Below are 22,125 nucleotides of genomic sequence, written 5' to 3' on the forward strand. Positions count from 1 at the left end.
TATGAGTCTACATTCAGGTAATTAAAGTCAACATGTTGGCAAACATCAAAATCTTTGCATCTTTTTGTAATTTCCTTCAAATGTTTCCTATTTGACTATTTGTGCAAATGTCTTTTAAATGTTGTAATTATACCCACATCCACCAATTCCTCAGGAAGGTCATTGCTCATATGAAGCACCCTCTATATAGAGTCCTACAGCACAGAGACTGGCCCTTTGGCCCAAACTGATCCATGCCAACCAAAGTGTCCGTCCGTACCAACCCCATTTCCCTGTACTTGGTCATATCCTTCTAAACTTCTCCTATCCATGTATTTGTCCAAATGCTTTTTAAATGTTGTTAATGTACCTGTCTCAACCACTTCCGCTGGCGGCTCATTCCATATGTGTGCCACACTCTGTGTAACAAAGTTGCCCCTCAGGTTCCCTTTTAGTCTTTCCCTACTATCCTTAACGGACGCCCTATTGCAAAAACATTTCCTCTCAACTTTTTTAATAATCTTTCTTCTCACCTTAAAAACGTGCCCCCTAGTCTTGAAATCCCCCATCCTATGGAAAAGACAACCACCATGAACTCCATTTTTACCTTTTATTATTTTTTAAACTTCTTTCAGGTGGCCTCTCAACCTCTTATGCTCCAATGAAAGAAGTTTTAACTTTTTCAGCCTTTTTCACATAAGCCTTCCATATCCAGCAACATCATGGTAGAGCTTTTCCGAACTCTCTCTCGCTTAATAATTATTTACAGGAGCCAGTGTTTGACTTAAAAATCACACCACACCAAAGGGGTGGCACGGTGGTTCAGTGGTTAGCACAGCTGCCTCACAGCGGCATAGACCCAGGTTCAATTCCAACCTTTGGCAACTGTCTATGTGGAGTTTGCATGTTCTCACGGTGTCTGCATGGGCTTCATCCGAGTGCTTTGGTTTTCTCCCACAGTCCAAAGATATGTGCAGGTCAGGTGAATTGGCAATGCTAAAATTGCCCATAGTGTTGGTTGCATTAGTCAGAGGGAAATGGGTCTGGGTGGGTTACTCTTTGGAGGGTCTGTGTGGACTTATTGGGCCGAAGGACCTGTTTCCACATTGTAGGGAATCTAATCTAATCTGAACCAGGTTACAGTCCAACAGGTTTGTTTGGAAGCACTAGCTTTCGAAGTGCTGCTCCTTCATCAACCACCTGAGAAAGAAGCAGCACTTAGAATGCTAGTGCTTACAAATAAACCTGTTGGACTATAGCCTGGTGCTGTGCGATTTTTACCTTAATAATATCCTTCTTATAACTGGGTGACCCTATAACTGGACACAGTATTCCAGAAGAGGCCTCACCAATGCTCTGGACAATCTCAATATGACTTTCCAACTCAAAGGATTGAGAAGTAAGGCAAGCGTGCCAAATGCCTTTTTAAACGCCCTGTGGTCTATATATGACACAAACTTCAAAGAATTATGTACCTGCACCCCAAAGTCCCTCTGTTCAACAACACTACCCAAGGCCCTATCATTAATAGTATAAGCCCTAGGAGAAAGTGAGGACTGCAGATGCTGGAGATCAGAGATGAAAATGTGTTGCTGGAAAAGCGCAGCAGGTCAGGCGGCATCCAAGGAGCAGAAGAATCGATGTTCCGGGCATGAGCCCTTCTTCAGAAATGAAGTCATTCCTGAAGAAGGGCTCATGCCCGAAACGTCGATTCTCCTGCTCCTTGGATGCTGCCTGACCGGCTGCGCTTTTCCAGCAACACATTTTCAGTATAAGCCCTATCCTTGTTTCTTGAACAAAAAAAGCTTGCATTTATCCAGATTGAACTCAATCTGCTATTTTTCAGCCCATTCAAGCATTTGATCAAGATCCCTTTGTAATATTAGAAAACTCTCTGCAATGCCACTAAATTTGGTGTAATCTGCAAATTTACTCACCGTGTCTTCTATATTCTCATCCAAATCCTTTATATAAATGACAAACAAAAGAGGACCCAGAAGCAATCCCTATGAAACACTGGTCACAGGCCTCCAGCCTGAAAAGCAACCTTCCACTCTTACTCCCTGTCTCCGGCCGTTAAGCCAATTATGTACCCAATCAGCAAGCTCACTCTGAATCCCATGTGACCTAACTTCTTACTAATTAGTCGATCATGTGGAACCTTGTCAAAGGTTTTACTAAAATCTGGGTAAACAATGTCTATTGCTCCGTCAATCTTTTTGGTAACTTCCTCAAAAGACTCAATCAAGTTTGTGAGTCTCAATTTTCCTTGCACAAAACCATGCTGACTATCCTTAATCAATTTTAGCCTCTCTAACTGTCTATAAATCCTAAATCACTTCCAACAATTTACCCACAACTAAAGTCAGACTCACAGGTCAAAGAGTTAGAAGTACTGTCTTTTGGATTGATTTTCACCATTGCAGGTGGTTTTAAACATGCCTTTGCATTATTTGCCGCAGAGCAGTCAATTTTCTTGATGTCACATTCTGCATTAATCCTCCTTAAAGAAAAAACATTTTTTTGTTGGGAGTTGGTGTTTAATTTATAATGGCTCTGCAGAGGCTGTGAGATTTAAATAGTCTGTGTAGATTTTTAAATGTGACACAGTATTTTTAATTTGTCTCATTATTGTGTTTTAAGACGATGCAACCTCCCTCTGAAAAATTGCTGGTCGTAACTCCTAAATTTTTGTTACTAAGATATTTTGCTTTACTCTCCTACTGTCAAGCATCGCTAACATCATAAAATGTCTCAAGCTGCTATATAAATAAACGTGTTACGTCAGCTATCTATCAGCTGATACTATCCTTGCAGTTTCAACTGATGGGTTTTTCAACTGCTAACAGAAGCAAACCCTGCTGGCAAACACTCTGCATGTGAAGTTCTTTAATAACGTTAAGTCCAGACCATAATGTTATATCCTTGTTGGAGATAGTCATAGTGATGCTGGAGGGCATATTTTGTTAAAATCCTCACGAGGAACGAACTTATACTCATGCAGCATTTTCATATTCTGTCAGGGCATCCCCAGGATCTTGCTAATGAAACAAAAAGACTAATGACTTTTAAATGCCACCACTCCTTATATTAAGTGGTCAGCAAGGAAATGAGCTGTCATAACACGATTTTAACAAGCAGGACTGAATGTGTTGGTGGTACTGATGGAGAGAGGCATGATATTGGAGGAATCTTCACATGATGTCGTTGGATCTTTTGTTTGAGCGCAAAAGGGCAGACAGACTCAGATTTAATGTCTTATCAATAAAAAGCCCCTCTGACAATGCAGGACTCCCTGAACATGGCACTGATGTGGCAACCTGGAATACTTACTTGAATCCTGGCATGGAGTTTGAGATGCATGACCTTCACATTTGGAAGTGTGTGCTGCCAACAAACAAAGCTCGTTCTGTTGCATCTGGTTGAATATCATGTTGTTGGCATTTGTTTCATCAAATATGTTGGCCCAGAAATTACTGCAGTGGCACATTGAATGATGAATGGATAAGGTTTGAACTGTTCCTATCTGCTTTCTGAGTGAACTATATTTGTATTACAAATTGCTGGAAATGCAAACAAATATAGTGCAACATATCAATTCCTCGTTAATGTTTACCTGATAATCATCTTAACCAAAAAAAGCAATGTCAAAATAATGGATTAGAATCCAATTAGAAATGGTAAGATAAATATAAAGGGCATCCTAAACAAGTAGGTAAAGAGTGAGTGTGGAAGAAGACTGAATAAAGAGTAAGAAAATATTTACTGAAAAATCCAAGTGGGAAGAGTTCAGTTCAGTTGAGTTTGGAATTGTAGTGTTGGTTCTTAATGAGTTAATGAATAAATAGCAGGCTAGGTATGTGACAGGTTTAAAAAATATTGCTCAGAAATGCTGTCCAAAGATATTTTATCTCCACTCTATCTCAACAGAGTCCATATTGGCAGATTAATCTGGTTTATACTAAGCTCTATATATTGTAACAGGTAAATGCTTCTAATTTTAATCACACAGTTGATTGTTTTTGCTAAAAGTCAATGGGTCATTAATTAAAAAGCATATCTAATTTCCAGAAATAATACATGACTGTTTCTTGGGAAAATTGCGGTGTCAAAGGTCATGGCGCTCATAGTTTTCCAGAATGAACACATTATTCGGAAAATTTACAAGGCTTTATTTTTGTCCTACATTTCTCTCCAGAAATTCCCCACGGAGGGACTCGCAAATGTAGTTCGAAATGTGTTTGATTTTGATTCCTACAACGGCGAAATGCGTGAAATCCTGATCAACACCCTGCACAAGCATGGGATACCAATAGGAGCCAAACCTACTAATGTGCAGCTGGCCAAGGAGTAAGCTCAGTATAATAACTTTTCAATGAACGGAAAACACCACCCTCTCACTGTACTTACTGCATGCTGCTAATCCATTGCCAATGATTGAGAATTAAAGATTAAAATAATCTTAGGTCATGCAGAGTGTTAAGTAAACAATTTAACTTGGGCATATTGAAAACCATCTATAATAAAGAAAAATATTTGTTTCTTCACTGGGCTTATGTGTTTGTCCTTGTCTCAAAAACTGTTAAACTATTACACATTGCAATTCTTGGACATTTTTTCTATCATCTCATATACCCCAAAAAAAAGCAATCATGACATTTTTAACATGAAGAGTTATTTGGAACATAAAATGTAATTAGCATTTTTCATTCTCATTTGGAAATTCGCAATGAAGGGTTAACTATCTTGCCAGTGAAAATGTTTCTTATACATCTCTATCTGAATGTCTTAAGTGATCCAGAGGTTTGGTTAAATTTCACTCACGAGTGTAGGTTGTATCAATGCTACTGTTAAACTGAGAAGAAACAAGTATTTTTCTTGAAATAGATGACAGAGAATTGTGGTAATTATCCTTTGGGTGAAATTTACTGCTGGATATTTTCCTGTTGCTACCAAACATCTAAGATTTCCATTGAACCTATGATTGGGTTCAATTGGTGATATATGACCTGCTTTCTTTGTGCTGGGTGTCGGTGAGCTCTATACGCTGATAATTCAATGGTGCATCTAATGTGCTGTTTCATGGCATTGCTGACTGCCGGCACCAGAGATCTATGATGTGGCCACTGTGCTGGTTGTAGCCTAGTGGGACCAAGCTCAGACTGTTTTGGAGCTTTTGTGAAAACCATCAACATGGTTAAATGAGTGGGAGGATGAAGTAATCGTAGTTAAGAGAGGTGACAGCTTTGTGGTATTATCACTGGACTGTTAACCTAGAAGCCCAAGTAATGTCCTGGGAACCCAGGTTCATATCCCATCATGGCAGATGATGGAATCTGGATGAATCTATTGTCAGAAAAACTCATCTGGTTCACTCAGATCCTTTAGGGAGGGAACTGCCATCCTTTCCTGGTCTGGCTACATGTGACTCCAGACCACAACAATGTGATTGACTCTCAGCTGCCCTCTGAGCAATTAGGGAGGGGTAATAAATGCGGGCCTGGCCCTCAACCCATGAATGTTTTTTTTTAAAAAGTGCTATAGATCCTACAATGAATGTTTTTGAGCAGTTTCCCCTTTTTAGTAGCTGACTAATTTTTTTTAATGTTAATTAGGCTGAACTTCATTTCTTTCCTTGATCATGCATTTTGTAAGCCCAAAGTCCCCCAAACCTCTACCCCAACCCCTTAAAATGTGTTGGTGACATGCTATGCACACCCATTCTTTATTTATTAGCAACTGATGCAAGAAGCCTGGCATCAGGGCTTTTTACTGATTTTGTCCTGGGATGTGGGCATCAAAGGAATGGGCAATATATGGTAGTGTAGCCAAATGAGAAGGTAGTGGTGCGCTACCTTAAACTGCTGCAGTCCAGATGGTATAGGGATATCCACAACACTGTTACAGATGGCATTCCAGGATTCGGACCCAGTTACAGTAAAGGAATAACGTATTTCCAAACCAAGATGCAAGGTGACTTAGAAGGGAACCTGAAGGCGATGGTATTTCTCCTTCATGTAACTTTCCCCTGAATACATCCTTCCTAACCATTTCAAATATTCCATCCTGTTATATTATGATACCCAAGACTTATTTATCTTCAGATGTGGTCGTTGCTCTCCCTCAAGCGTTTTCAGTCACATGTAGCTAGTTGAACTAAATACAGTCATATCTGATATAACGCAACAATTCGGTTATCATGCGATCCCGCATTATAAGAAAATTATGCAATAGCCATGCCATTTAAAATAATGGGGCTGGAAACATGTTATAATCGCTACATGTAAGGAAATTTTGCATTCCACAAATAATTTCTCACATTACATTAGAACCAATTCACGTTGGAAAAATGCATTATAGCAGAACTGACCATATTGTTAAGTTGATTAAATTTCACTTATATAGAATCTTCCATCTTCTTAAGATATCTCAAAATACTTTGGATTTAGGTTGTAAGTTTGCTCACTGAACTGGAAGATTTGTTCTCAGATGTCTCGTCACCATGCTGAGTAGCATCATCAGTGAGCCTCCGGTGAAGCACTGGTGTTCTGTCCTGCTTTCTATTTGTATGTCTTGGTCTGTTGTGGTCGGCGAGATCACTTCCGGTTCTTTGTCTGAGGACAGCGTAAACAAAGACATGCACGGGAATTTCTAGAGGCCTGACATTCAAACCAGAACTCCATCAACAAACACATCGATTTGGTTCCAATTTACCAACCTCTCAGAAAAAAAAACCAGAAGTGATCTCACCCACCACAACAAACCACAACAATAGAAAGTGGGACAGAACACCAGCACTTCAACAGAGACTCACTGATGATGTTACTTAGCATGGTGATGAAACGTCTGAAAACAAATCTTCCAGCTCTGTGAGCAAACTTACAACCTGAACCACAAATCTTCCCAAAGATCAGTTTGGATTCAGTTGTGATGAGAGACTGTATAAACAATCAGGAGCCATCAGGAGACTTCCCTTCAGGGAGCACGGGAGGATCTTTTTCAACTCCTTGAGAAGACCGACCTTTTTTTTATTCCTGTTCAGATAATACATCAGCACAATGTACTTTTACTGCATCCTGTGGCAAAAGTAGGAATTTAAATCAACTTGACCTGTTCTGCACAGCAGAGGTGAAATGATGTTAACTGTGTACGGCTGTTTGGCTGCAATTAGTGTATTCCAATATTCTGTCTGCACTTAATAAACCCATCATGGCAATGAGTGATGTGAAAAGCAAGAGAATTACCCTGCCAGAGTTAAACCACTTTCAACAAGATCTATAGCCACAGTGGGACTTAGTATTAGTGCGCAGCTTGAGAGTGCCTGTGGAAAGTAGCTTTGTGCTGTAATTGGTTTGTCAAGTGTTTGCAGTCTGGCTAAGCTAGTTGACCTCTGCTCTAACTGCTAGTTTGAATGCACAAATACTTTGGGAAGATTGCCCAGTGCGCTTTCAAATGAAATGATGTGTTATTTCTAAACAAAGCTGAAGCCAGTTCAACTGCACGCATCAAAGTTCTCAGTTTTCATTTGAGGCTTTGGGGAAGGCGGTGTATTTTTCAGCTTGTATTAGTAATGTTTTGAAGAATATGATGGTGAACCTTTTAAAAATGTATACGTTCTAAAAGAACAGCAGAGGAACGTAAAAAGGCCATTGAGCCACCGTCCTATTTAATATTATCATGGCTGATCGAATTTTCAGTGCTTTTGACCCACATTAACTCTATATCTTTACACCATTGGTAATCAAAAAATTAACAGGGCTTAAAGCAAAACTGTTGAGTTTAGTCGTCCTATGTGAATATCTGTGGAGTGGAGGGGAGAAGGTGATAGGACCGTTGAATATTTATCAGGTTAGGTTGATAGATTCTTGTTAGTTGGGGATCCAGAGCTATCAGATGTACATGGGAATGTAGAATTAGAAACGCAAAGAGATCAGCAATTAATCTTATTGTGTGGCAGAGAAGGCTTGAGGAACTGAATAACCTACTCTGCTCCGAGATCAGATGTTCATGAGGACATATATTTGAATACCTCCTGGCAGATAAATGTTTAGAGAGAAGCTTGTGAAAAGCGCTGTTCTTCACACCCACTGTGGTCCACGTGCTCAGTACAAGTTGACAGTCCAAACCAGAATGAGCAAGGTATTAATAGCCCATTTGAAGGGATTAAACAGAGTAAGGAATAGTGGATGATTTTCAGCAGCAGTTGTAAGTGAAACAGCAGAGTTAGTTAGTGAAGCAACCGTTCCAGTGCATGTACTTGTGGTGGATAACTGTCTGCAGTTAACTTGCATAGGATCCTGCAAAGAAGAAATTGTGCAAGGTCCTATCCTTGATATGGACTGTCCTTAACTGGGAACCCTAGCTAGCCATATAGGATTATAACCTTTCTCCGTCTACGCTGGGGCTAAACCACATCGACTTTGATCCCTTAGGTAACATGAAACGATATGCCCTTAAAAGCACCATGTTTATAGATGAGACCAGGTGTAAACCATTGGCCCCCTTATTAAAAAGTGAGGAAACATACCCAAAGGTTTGAGTAAATAATCTGTGTACAATGGGGATTTTTTACAAATAAGTTAGCTGAAATTTAAAATATGACAAAAAAAATCTGTCCAGCAAAACAAAAATCTCCCAAGTTAGAGCGAACTCTGCTGTGAGAAATTGATATTGTTTCTGGTTGCAGAGTGCCACCTGCTGGCTATCTACAGCATCTGCAAACAGCTGGACTTGATTCTCATTGAATCAACTGTGCCAGTTCTGTTCAGGGCAGTCCAGTCTTTCACTGCATTAATTTGCAAATGTGAAGCTTCAAATTGAAACTGACCATATTGCCACATGAATATCGGCGAGGTTTGGTCTTGAGTGGAACATTAGGGGATGCTCAGTGAAATCCTTTCATCAACAACTTGGAGTTGTGTCCATTGAGATCAGTCGGTCACTCAACAAGAATAGAGTCCTGGCGGAGACTGGTCAAAGCGGATTTGAGTTTTCCTGAAGAGAAGAAGCAGCAGCACAGGTATAATCCGATTGTGTTCCAGCTTGGAGAAAGGGATCCAGGTGGGCTGTCCAGATGTTGAGTAAAACTTTCCACCGAAGGCCCAGCACAACAGTGAGGTGATCCACTGCTCAACCCAGGGAAGGAGGTTGATGGTGTGAGAAGGAAAACTTTAATTTTTAATAGTAGCAAGCTTTTTCTTCAATCAAATTATGTAGCACTCTTTTTCAAAGTTTTTCATTGTGATGGATGTGGACACACTAGTTGGACCAGCATTTGCCAATCCCAAATTATCCTTGAGAAGGTGGTGGAAACCTGCTGCCTTTAACCTTTACCTTTTTTTAACATTTACTTATTGGACATGGGCATTGCTAGCTGGCCTGCATTTTTTAGATTACTTACAGATTAGTTTAGATTACTTACAGTGTGGAAACAGGCCCTTCAGCCCAACAAGTCCACACCGACTCGCCGAAGCGCAACCCGCCCATACCCCTACATTTACCCCTTACCTAACACTACGGGCAATTTAGCATGGCCAATTCACCTGACCCGCACATCTTTGGATTGTGGGAGGAAACCGGAGCACCCGGAGAAAACCCACACAGTCCTGAGGCGGGAATTGAACCTGGGTCTCAGGCACTGTGAGGCAGCAGTGCTAGCCACTGTGCCGCCCACGTTTTATTGTCCATTCCCGGGTTGTCTTGAGAGGGTCATGGTGAGCTGCCTTCTTGAACCTCTGTAGTTGCACCCACAGTGTTATATGGAAGGGAGTTCCAGGATTTTGACTGAGCAACTGTGAAATTGTGCAATTAAATAACTTTGGCCAACAGAAGAATGACAGACAGTCCAAAACACTCATGCAAAGGACAGTTGAGATTCTGCACCCTGGGAGGGATAAGACAAATATCAGAAGTTGTACACACAGTAATAAGAGCTGCAAGAAACCAGTGTAAGAACAAAGTAAGAGAGACATCAAGAGTAACCTGTGGTTTTGTGTTTACTTAACATAGACTTACCACACAATTGATAAATGGATGTCGTTTCTATTTATTTGAAGATCTAATATAGATTGACTGGTGACAGATTTATGACAGAAGTTACTTCTGTTCCAGGAAAGCACAGCTACACTTAACTCTACATATTATAAGCTAGATAGATGCAGAGTGCTGATTTACTGTCATGGCAGATGGTGAAATTTGATTCAATAAAAATCTACATTGAAAAAGCCAGCCTATTGCCAACCACATAATGATTGTCATTAAAAGAAAACTCAAATCTCATTCATTAGTGACCTTGAGTTAAGAAATCTGTCATCCTTATCTGGTCTGGCCTACATGTGACTCAACTCACATGGCTCTGGACAATCAGGGATGGGCAATAAATGCTAGCCGAGATAATGATACTGACACCCCATGAATGATTTTAAAAAAAAAGAGTCAGTCATGACCGTGCATCTCAGAGGTTTTGAATTTATTTCATTTGTTATAGATGAATTGTTTCTTTAAAATTTATTAGGTGGAATTTAGAATGCTGCCTATGACTTTCTCATAACCATGCTCATGTTCCTCTCTCCTGGAGATTTTAACCTGACTAAAAACTAAAAGGTAGAGAAGTATAATATAACATGACATGGACTGCAGGAATATCCACTGACACTTCTGTATCTTAAGATAACAGGTGTATATGACTTTGATTATGTTTCAAAACTATCCATAATCAATATTTCAGAGAGCATAGAACGTTACAGTGCAGTACAGGCCCTTCAGCTCTCAATGTTGCGTCGACCTGTGAAAATAATCTGAAGCCCATCTAATTTGTACCGTTCCAATATTATCCATATGTAAGTCCAATGCCCATTTAAATGCCCTTAACATCGACAGGTCTGCTACTGTTGCAGGCAGGTCTTTCCATGCCCCTAACACCCCTAATGTCTGTCCTAAATCTATCACCCTCTCAATTTAAAGCCATGTCCCGTCTTGTAGCCTTCACCATCTGAGGAAAAAGGCTTTCACTGTGCACCCTTTCTAACCCTCTGATTATCTTATATGTCTCGATTAAGTCACCTCCCAACCGTCTTCTCTCCAACAAAAACAGCCTCTGTTCCCTCAGCCTTTCCTCGTAAGTCTTTCCTTCCATACCAGGCAACATCTGAGTAAATCTCCTCTGAACCCTTTCCAAACCTTCCCCTTTCCTCCTATAAAGCAGTGACCAGAACTGTACACAATAGTCCAGGTGCGGCCTAACCACTGTCTTATACAGCTGAAACATGACCTAGTGGCTCCAAAACTCAATCCTGTGACCAACATCCTTCGGCACTATCCACAACTCTGCCTACCTTAGTGCCATCTAACCTATTCTTCTGCGCCCATATCCAAATCAGTTCTAAAAATGACAAACAGCAGTGGCTCCAAAACTCATCCTTGCAGCACACCACTGGTAACTGAACTCCAGGATGAACATTTCCCATCAACCATCACCCTCTTGTCTTCTTTCAGCAAGCCAATTTCTAATCCAAACTGCTAAATCACCTTCAATCCTGAAACTCCATATTTAGTGCAATAGCCTACCATGTGGAACCTTACCAAACACCTTACCGAAGTCCAAATGGTAGGCTAATGGTAGGCTACTTGGTAGTGTGGATGAGCAGAGGGATCTTGGTGTCTATGTACACAGATCTCTGAAAGTTGCCACCCAGGTAAATAGTGCTGTGAGGAAGGCATATGGTGTACTGGGCTTTATTGGCAGAGGAATTGAGTTCCGGAGTCCTGAGGTCATGTTGCAGTTGTATAAGACTCTGGTGAGGCCTCATCTGGAGTATTGTGTGCAGTTTTGGTCGCCATACTATAGGAAGGATGTGGAAGCTTTAGAACGAGTGCAGAGGAGGTTTACCAGGATGTTGCCTGGAATAGTAGGAAAATCTTATGAGGAAAGGCTGAGGCACTTGGGGCTGTTCTCATTGGAGAAGAGAAGGTTTAGGGGAGATCTGATAGAAGTGTATAAGATGATTAGGGGTTTAGGTAGGGTAGATACTAAGAACCTTTTACCGCTAATGGAGTCAGGTGTTACTAGGGGACATAGCTTTAAATTAAGGGGTGGTAGGTATAGGACAGATGTTAGGGGTAGATTCTTCACACAGCGGGTTGTGAGTTCATGGAATGCCCTGCCCGTATCAGTGGTGAACTCTCCTTCTTTATGGTCATTTAAGCGGGCATTGGATAGGCATTTGGAAGATATTGGGCTAGTATAGGTTAGGTAGGATTCGGTCGGCGCAACATCGAGGGCCGAAGGGCCTGTACTGCGCTGTATCCTTCTATGTTCTATGTTCTAAATACACCACATCAACCATTTTACCTTCATCCACCTGTTTTGTCACCTTCTTGAAGAATTCAATAAGGTTTGTGAGGCATGACCTACCTTTCACAAAATCGTGTTGACTATCCCAAATCAAGTTATTTCTTTCCAAATGATTCTAAATCCTATCTCTTTTAACCTTTTCCAACACCTTACCTGCAACCAAAATAAGGCTCACTGGCCTATAATTACCAGGATTGTCCCGACTCCCCTTCAACAAGGGAACAGCATTTGCTATCCTCCAGTCTTCTGGCACTACTCCTGTTGACAATGATGACATAAAGATCGAAGCCAAAGGCTCTGCAATTGCCGTCCTGGCTTCCCAGAGAATCCGAGGATAAATCCGATCCAGCCCAAGGGTCTTATCTATTTTCAGATCTTCCAAAACTGCTCAGACCTTCTCTTTGTCAGCCTCAATCCCATCTAATCTTGTAGCTTTTATCTCCGTATTCTCACTAGCAGTGCCCTTTTTTTACTGTTAATACTGACGAAAAGTATTCATTAAGTGCTTCCCCTATGCCCTCAGATTCCACACACAACTTTCCATTACTATCTTTGATTGGCCCTAAACTTTCTCTAGTCATTCTTTTATTCTTGATAAACCTTCAGAAGGCCCTAAGGTTTTCCTTGATCCTGTCAGCCAACAATTTCTCATGCCCCCTCTTGGCTTTCTTAGCCCTCTTTTACATCCTTTCTGGCTAACTTATAACTCTCAATCCCCCTATCTGAGCCTTCATGCTTATCCTCACATAAGCCACCGCCTTCCTTTTGACACGATCTTCAACTTCGTTAATAAACCATGGCTCCCTCTCTTGACAATTACCTTCCTGCCTGATAGGTATATATGTACCAAGGACCTGCAGTAGCTGTTCCTTGAATAAGCTCCACATTTCAAGTGTCTATCCCCTGCAGTTTCCTTCCCCATCCTAAATCTTACCTAATTGCATCATAATGGCCTTTCCCCCAGTTATACCTCTTTCTCTGCAGTATAACCTTGCCCATTGTTATTGTAAATAACCGAATTATGGTCACTATCGCCATAGTGTTCACCTACTTCCAAACCTAACACCTGGCCGGGTTCATTCCCCAGTACCAAATCCAAAATGGCATCTCCCCTTGTTGGCCTGTCTACGTACAGTGTCAGAAAACCCTCCTGTACATACTGAACAAAAACTGACCCATCTAAACTAAAAAATGAGGTCTGCAGATGCTGGAGATCACAGCTGAAAATGTGTTGCTGGTTAAAGCACAGCAGGTTAGGCAGCATCTCAGGAATAGGGAATTCGACGTTTTGAGCATAAGCCCTTCATCAGGAATGCTAAACTACTTGAACTATAATATTCCCAGTCAATATTGGGGAAGTTAAAGTCCCCATAACAACTACCCTGTTACTCTCGCTCCTATCAAGAATCATCTTTGCTATCCTTTCCTCTATGTCTCTAGAACTATTTGGAGGCCTATAGAAAACTCCCAACAGGGTGACCTCTCCTTTCCTGTTTCTAACCTCAGCCCAAACTACCTCAGTGGATGAGTTCTCAAATGTTCTCTCAGCTGCTGTAATATTACCCTTGATTAACAATGATACCCCTTCCCGCCTCTTTTACCTCCATCTCTGATCTTGCTGAAAGATCTAAATCCCAGAATCGGCAAAACCCTTCCTGAACCTCCTTTAGCCATGCCTCTGAAATGACCAGAGCATTGAAATCCCAGACACCTACCCATGCTGCAAGTTCACCCACCTTATTCCGGATGCTCCTGGAATTGAAGTACACATGTCTCAAATCAACATCCTGACTGCCAGTGCCGTCTCACGACCTTGTAAACCTATCCCTGACCTCACTACCCTCAACCTCCTGCACACTGGAGCTACAATTCAGGTTTCCATCCCCCTACTGCATTAGTTTAAATTCCATACAGTCATACAATCTTCAGTTCTCTTTCTCAATTTAATAATATCGCAGCCAATTTAATCCCATTGGCATACTTGTTCCTTTTAATATTTCTCGTTTCCAAGCAACTAATTTCCTTTGAAGGCGCAGTATGGTGGCTCACTAGTTAGCATTGCTGAGTCACAGCACGAAGGGCTTGGATTCGATTCCACCCTCAGGTGACTGTGTGTGGTGTTTGCATATTCGCCCTGTGTCTGTGGGGGGGTTTCGTTCGGGTGCTGCAGTTTCCTCCCACAGTTCAAAGCTGTGCAGGTTATGTAGATTGACAAATTGCCCATAGTAAAAAGTGAGGTCTGCAGATGCTGGAGATCAGAGCTGAAAATGTGTTGCTGGTTAAAGTGCAGCAGGTCCGGCAGCAACCAAGGAACAGGAAATTCGATGTTTCGGGCACAAGCCTTTCATCAGGAATTGCCCATAGTGTCCAGGGATGTGCAGGCTAGGTGTGGTAGCCATGGGAAATGCAGGATTACATGGATAGGTTAGGAGGCTGGGTTTGGGTGGCATGCTGTCCAGAGTGTCACTGTGGATTTGATGGGCTGAATGGCCTGCTTCCATACAGTAGGGATTGTAAGAATTGAAAGACTGGAGTATTCTGCATCTATTAACTGGGATGAATGGTGTGAGGAGCAGAGAAGTGGAACATTTCCACACTTGAGGTAGTGAATTCAGTGTTAAAGCATTTTCTAAATGCGGCCACATAAAACATGTTCCCTCTTGCTAATGTTTCTATCCAAAAGTCAATTGGTCTCACTCAGGCTGACGGTTACTGTACCAAAGGAACACTGCACTGTCAGATGGTGTCTTTCAGATGAGATGTTGAACTGAGGCCTTGTCTTTCATCTTGGCTGGATGCAAATGATCCTGTGGTACTTTTCAAAAAGAGAGCAAGATAGTTCTCCGCAGTCTCATTACCAATGTTTATCCCCCAACCAGTGCAGCGATCATCTTGCCATTTACTACAATGTGTAAATGTGCTACTGATTTATTATTGTTAATTATATGTCTACAAATCACTTTTCTACGTTGCAACATTTTCAAGCATAGTTCATTCACTGTGAAACATTGGGTCACCATCAAATTATGGGAGTGGTCTTAGTAGAAGTTCATTACTTCTGCACCTTCCTCCTTCCCTTCTGCCCATCCTCCCTCATGCCTTGCTCCTATGATTGTTCCCCTCCCTCCTGCTCCATTTGAATGTGTGCATTGTGTATGAAGCAATAATAGCTGTCCTTGTGGTTTCAGCAGTGAACTCTTCACTGTTCTGAACCTCTGAAGGGATGTGTTGGTTCACCGTGATGTCATGATGCTTTAATTTGTAAATATCTGACAGGTTGCCTTTGCCAGACTGTAAATTAACCAGCCACTGGACTTTCAACCAACCAGATAGCACACGCTGGAAACTTCCTATAAAGACTCAGCAGGCAGATGTCAAGGTTTGAGCTCTTTTATTTCTCCAATAACATACAGTTTTGAAATATCAGAAAGGTGGTGCTACTAAATTGAAGTGAATTGCTGTTTTTTTTCTCCCCCAAATCTTTATAACTAACTGGGGTAGCATGCTGGAAATCAAGCCCCACTCTTCCCATCTTGAATGCAAATGTGAACATTTAATGAAATCACCAAATCAAACCACCATCAACTTCTCAAGAGCAAAGTAGCCAGCGATACCCACATCCTATGAATGAATTTTTAAAAACTGCTCAACTTTACCTTACTATCTAATTGAGGTTATAAAAATATTCATGTCAGAGTTTTCATTAAGCAGCTAATCACTTCATTGTAATCAAACTGCTTTTAACCATTGACAAGAAAGAAACATGAATTGCTAAGCTGTGAAGTGCTTCGTTATAGGCCTGGTACCCAGGCACAAATCCCTTTGCCAAGCTGTCGCGCTGGAATGAAAGTCATCACTCTTTGGTGCCATCTCGCCTCCAACGATGCCCTAGCCATTATGAGTCCTTGCAGGACCTTGCCTATGCAGATGCCAGCAATGCTGCTGGGAACCGCACTGGCCCAAACTTAAGTCTGTCACTGCTATGTGTTCACTTCAGGCCCACTTTACCAATGCCACAAGGTCTCATACTAGGCCCAAACTCTTTCCTCTATTGTTCCTGTTTTCCTATTCAATGAGGGAATTTACAGCCATTTCCAGAGAAATGCTGAGTGAGCTTCTCTGTTACTTCTCCACACAGGAGAAAGAGAGAGAAATAGCGCCTGCTTTCCCGCCCCTCACAGGCTTGTATTTCTGTTGTAATGTCCACACACAAGACTATAGCGACTCGCCGAGGAACCAATCAAGTGTTTGTTACTATGCTGAGCTGTCCTCAGCCCAAAGTAACTTGTCAATTGAAAAACCAAAGCACTGTTGCTGGTCAAAGTTGCCCTTAACACAGTACTTTCCTCCCCCATTGCATTTATAATACACCATTGTTGTATCTTCTGTCAGCGTAGTAAATCTGTGGAACTCTTTACCTGTAGATTCTTGATAATTAATTATGTTCAAAGCTGAGACATAGATTTTTCATCAGTGATAACATCAAAGGTTATAGGAAAAGGTGAGAAAGTGAAGTTGAGAGTAGCAGGTCAGCCATTGAATGGGGGAGCAGACTTGATGGGCTGACTGGCTGACATCTGCTCTTATATCTGTAACTTGCAATGAGTTTCTATCACTCACTCTTAAGAGTGCAACATCTTTGATTTGAAAGTGGAGTCACAGGTAGATAGGATAGTGAAGAAGGCGTTTGGTATGCTTTCCTTTATTGGTCAGAGTATTGAGTATAGAAGTTGGGAGCAACTAGGAGAAAGTGAGGACTGCAGATGCTGGAGTACAAGAGTTGAGAAATGTGGTGCTGGAAAAACACAACAGGCCAGGCAGCATCCAAGGAGCAGGAGAAGCCCTTCCTGAAGAACGGCTTATGCCCAAAATGTCGATTCTCCTGCTCCTTGGATGCTGCCTGCCTGCTGTGTTTTTCCAGCACCACATTTTTCAACTATAGAAGTTGGGAGGTCATGTTGTGGCTGTACAGGACATTGGTTAGGCCACTGTTGGAATATTGCGTGCAATTTTGGTCTCCTTCCTATCGGAAAGATGTTGTGAAACTTGAAAGGGTTCAGAAAGGATTTACAAGGATGTTGCCAGGGTTGGAGGATTTGAGCTATAGGGAGAGGCTGAACAGGCTGGGGCTGTTTTCCCTGGAGTGTTGGAAGCTGAGAGATGACCTTATAGAGGTTTATAAAATCACAAGGGGCATGGATAGGGTAAATAGACAAAGCCTCTTCCCTGGGTTGAGGGAGTCCAGAACTAGAGGGCATAGGTTTAGGGTGAGAGGGGAAAGATACAAAAAAGACCTACGGGGCAACTTTTTCATGCAGAGGGTGCTATGTGTATGGAATGAGCTGCCAGAGGAAGTGGTGGAGGCTGGTACAACTACAACATTTAAGATGCATTTGGATGGGTATGTGAATAGGAAGGGTTTGGAGTGATATGGGCCGGGTGCTGGCAGGTAGGACTAGATTGGGTTGGGATATCTGGTCGGCATGGATGAGTAGGACCAAAGGGTCTGTTTCCATGCTGTACATCTCTATGACTCTGTGACTAAAATAGGATTTCTTGCCAACTTCTTTAGTTGCAATCCAAAAAACTAGAAGTGGTCTTTACATTTCTCCTTTATTCAAAATGTTTATGGTGACATGGAGTCTTACAGCATGGAAACAGACCATTTGGTCCAACTAGTCCATGACAACCATTCCCGAACTAAACTAGTCCACATCCCTACATTTGGTCCATATTCCTGCAAACCGTCCCTTTCCCAAACATATTTAAAATATTCTAACTGTACCTACATGCACCAGGTCCTTCCCCTTCCACGCCTGAACCACTCTTTTAAATAAAGTTACTCCTTGTGTCCTTTTTAAAACTTTCTCCTCTCACCTTAAAAGTATGCACCCTAGTTTTGCTTTCCCCCACCCCCAGCCCCCACTATCACCACCTTCCCCTCCCCCCCCCCCCACCACCAACACTGCCAGCAAAACTAGGGAAAAGACCATATATGCATCTTATCTGTGGCCCTCATGATTTAATAAACCACTAAAGTCATCCCTCAATCTCCTGCGCTGCAACGGAAGACATTTCAGCTATCCAGCCTATTTTTATATCTCAAATTCTCCCTTCCCGGCAGCATTCTGGTAGACCTTTTCGGAACCTTTTCTAATTTAATAATATCCTTCCTAGGGCAGGCTGACCAGCACTGGACACGGTAAATCAGAAAAGGTCTCAACAAGTCCTGTACAACATCACCATGATGACCCAACTCCTATCCCCAGCCTATCCAATCTATATTCATAACTGAGACTTTCCATTGCCTGGTGAATCTCCTCTGCGCCCTCTCCAATGCAATCACATCATTCTGATAATATGGCAACCAAAACTACATACAGTATTCCATCTGGGGCTTCACCAATGTTTTATAAAGTTGTAACAAGACTTTCTTGCTCCTACATTCTATGCTCAGGCTAATGAAGGCAAGTTTCCCTTTTGCCTTCTTCACCACCCAGTCTAACTATGCTGACACCATTTGGAGGTGTCGGTATTGGACTGGAGTGGACAAATTTAAAAATCACACAACACCAGGTTGTAGTCCAACAGATTTATTTAGAGTCACTAGCTTTCAAAGTGCTGCTTCCTTATCAGGTGTTGTAAACCATAAAACTCAGAACCTTATAGCAAAAGATTACAGTGTCATGCAGTTGAAATGATATATTGAACAAACTTAGATTAAGTCTTTCATGTTTTAGAATGGGTTTGCTCGTTTCAGTTCTTTAATTTGTAAATCCCAGAACTTCTTTTAAGTCACATTCTCAAATGTGACTTAATGCATGACACTGTAATTACCTATGGGGGGGTGGGGGGTTGGGAGGGGGAGGAGCGGGAGAGGTGTGTGTGTGTGTGTGTGTGTGTGTGTGTGTGTGTGTGTGTGTGTGTGTGTGTGTGTGTGTGTGTGTGTGTGTGTGTGTATATAAAGCATGGAGGGAAAGAGCATTGTACACTTCCTTCCATTGTTCATCCCTATTCTCTGCTTTGTCTGTTAGACAATGGTGTTTGAAACTTTGAATTTTGTCAGAGATAGAAGTGACTTAACATTTTGATATTTTTGAAAATGAAATCTTCAGAGTCATATTTGGCTTTGAGTGGGACTTATGCATTCTTGTGTTCTTAGGGCCCGGTGTACCTGAAGGTCCAGGGATATCCATTAGAACGGCATGAGTCAAGGGGCTTCAGCTTCACCGAGCACCAAGCCCATTGGAGAATTCCCCTGCATGAAGTTAATATTGTTTGTGATGTTGCCACAGTCAAAGGTAATACCCTGTCAAAGACATGCTGTTCCTCATTGGGGTAAAATAGTAACTGGTTTGAGCCACTGTTGATCCACATGATTCGTGCTCTGTATTTTTAGATTTCTTTCTGAACTGCGGGGCTGCAAAGAGCTCTGTCTTTGATACAGAATCGCTCAGAATTGAAGCCAGAAGGAATTAGCAAAGTGAAGGAGCTGACTGCTCCCCAGAAAACACAGTATAATGAACAAATTAGAAACAAGCAAAAGCAGACTTCACAAAGTCTGAGACTTGTGGAATCAGTTAGCAGAAAGCAATATTTGAATTAAATTGATCCAAAATGTTGTGGAAGTGTTTCTAAAAAAGAAGTTTAAGAGGAAAATTGCATTTATATAGAACCTTCCATACTTTCAGGACTTGCCAAAATGCTTCACAGCCAATTGAATATGTTTCCCATGTTAGGAACCCAGCAGCTATTTTACACAGGGATGAACCACAAACAGCAATATGACGATGACCAAATAGCCTGTTTGAATGATGTTGGTTGAAAGATAAACATTGATCAGGAGACTGGGGAGAACTCCTCTGATATTTTTTGAAATAATGCTGTGGGGTTATTCCTGGCAACCTGAGAGGAGAGACAGGTCCTTGTTTTATTATTTAGTCACAAGACATGACCTCCACGTATATAAGTCCTTCAGTGGTCTGTTGGAGTGTTGATCTAGAACACAGGCTCAAACCTCGAATGAGTAAAGCCATGAGTAATTCTCCAACACTGAGACATAGTTGACCTGCTGAACCTAGCTTGCAGTGTGAGACCTGTGCTAAAGAACCAAACTATTTATTTACAATTTACAAAGTCCTCCTTCCACTCGAAAATGTCCAGGTAGAATTGACTCGGTAAAGCATTAACTCAGTAAAGTTGGAGAGCAAGTGTTTGCAGAAGAGAAGCGAAATTTCTACCATATCTTTATCGTCTGCTTATGTTAAATTTCTAGCACAGAACATAGCTGATCAGTCATCAGAGCTCTTGGTCTGTTATCACCAGTGGTGGAAAATCTGTGAGGACATGGACTACTGCCTGCCATGAATTGTTGATATTCAGAGTTTGAGAAGATTTGTAGCTCGGGTTGTGGATGAGGTTGTTGACTTATTCGCTGGGCTGGTAAGTTTGTTTGCAGGCATTTCGTCATCATGCTAGGTAACATATTCAGTGCGCCTCCAGGGAAGCATTGGTGTCTGTCCACTTGCTGTTTGTGTGTCCTGGTTTGCTGGGGTGGGTAGTGTCATTTCCAGTTTTGTTTCTGGTTCAGTTTCTCAGTGGTTGGTATATGATGTCCATCTCTACATGTTTGTTAATGGAGGTCTGGGTTGAGTGCCAGGTTCCAGGAGTTCTTGTGCATGTCTGTTTGGCTTGTCCTAGGATGGATAGATTGTCCTAGTTGTGTTGGTTTCCTGCTTTGTCCATGTATATGGATACAAGTGATACTTGATCATGTCTTTTGGCATTGGTTGGTGTTCTGATGTCTAGTTTTCTTCCTGTTTGCCCTATGTATAATGTTTTTGGCTGTCTTTACATGGTGTTTTGTATATACCATTGGTTCTGTTACTTGTGGGTATGGGATCCTTTATACTTGTCAGTAACTGGTATAGTGTTGTAGACACAAACCAACAACCACACATTGCTCGCTCCCGATGAGTATAAAGGATCCCATACCCACAGATCCAACATTACATACAAAATACCGTGTAAAGACTGCCAAAAACATTGCACTGGACAAATAAGAAGAAAATTAGCCGTCAGGATGCACAAACACCAACTCGCCACCAAGCTATCACTTGTATCCACACACAAGGACAAAGAAGGAGAAACTGAGGACTGCAGATGCTGGAGATCAGAGTCGGGAGTGTGATGCTGGAAAAGCACAGCAGGTCAGGCAGCATCCGAAGGGCAGGAGAATCGACATTTCGAACATAAACCCTTCATCAGCCCCTCCTGATAAAGAGCTTATGCCCAAAACGTCGATTCTCCTGCTCAACGGATGCTGCCTGACCTGCTGTGTCTTTTCAGCACCACACTCTTGACACGGAAAAGGACACCCATTCAACTGGGACAACATACCCATTCGAAGGCAAGCCAAACTGAGACATGCACAAGAACTCATGGAAATCTGGCAGTCATCCTAGGACCCCATATACCAACCACTAAGAGACTGAATCAGAAACAAAACCGGAAATGACATTACCCACGCCAGCAAACCAGGACACACAAACAGCAAGTGGGACAGACCACCAATACTTCATCGGAGGTACACTGGTGATGTTACCTGATATGGTGATGAAACATCTGTGAATAAACTTACTACCTCAGCGAGTGAGTCAACAACCTCAACGTGTCAATGTAGCAAAAACTGGGTTCCTGACAAGAATATGAACACCACCTCAGTGATTCCTGCTCTTGGGTCCTGCATGGAGTTCACAAACAGCATGAGGTGCATGGGCATGTCGGCTCTGCAC

General features: G+C 41.9%; 1 protein-coding gene across 3 annotated transcripts in view; it reads left to right on the plus strand.

Annotated features, from left to right (window-relative positions):
• Positions 1–22,125, plus strand: part of vwa8 (von Willebrand factor A domain containing 8) — a 345,890-nt gene that overhangs the window by 205,670 nt on the left and 118,095 nt on the right. For all 3 annotated transcript variants that reach the window (XM_060833282.1, XM_060833283.1, XM_060833284.1), the window contains 3 exons: positions 4,178–4,329; positions 15,608–15,710; positions 19,494–19,632. In XM_060833282.1, the coding sequence (XP_060689265.1) occupies positions 4,178–4,329; positions 15,608–15,710; positions 19,494–19,632 (394 nt within the window). The remainder of the gene's footprint in view (positions 1–4,177; positions 4,330–15,607; positions 15,711–19,493; positions 19,633–22,125) is intronic.

Source organism: Hemiscyllium ocellatum, chromosome 12 (assembly GCF_020745735.1).
Source record: "Hemiscyllium ocellatum isolate sHemOce1 chromosome 12, sHemOce1.pat.X.cur, whole genome shotgun sequence".
NCBI classification, from domain to species: domain Eukaryota; kingdom Metazoa; phylum Chordata; class Chondrichthyes; order Orectolobiformes; family Hemiscylliidae; genus Hemiscyllium; species Hemiscyllium ocellatum.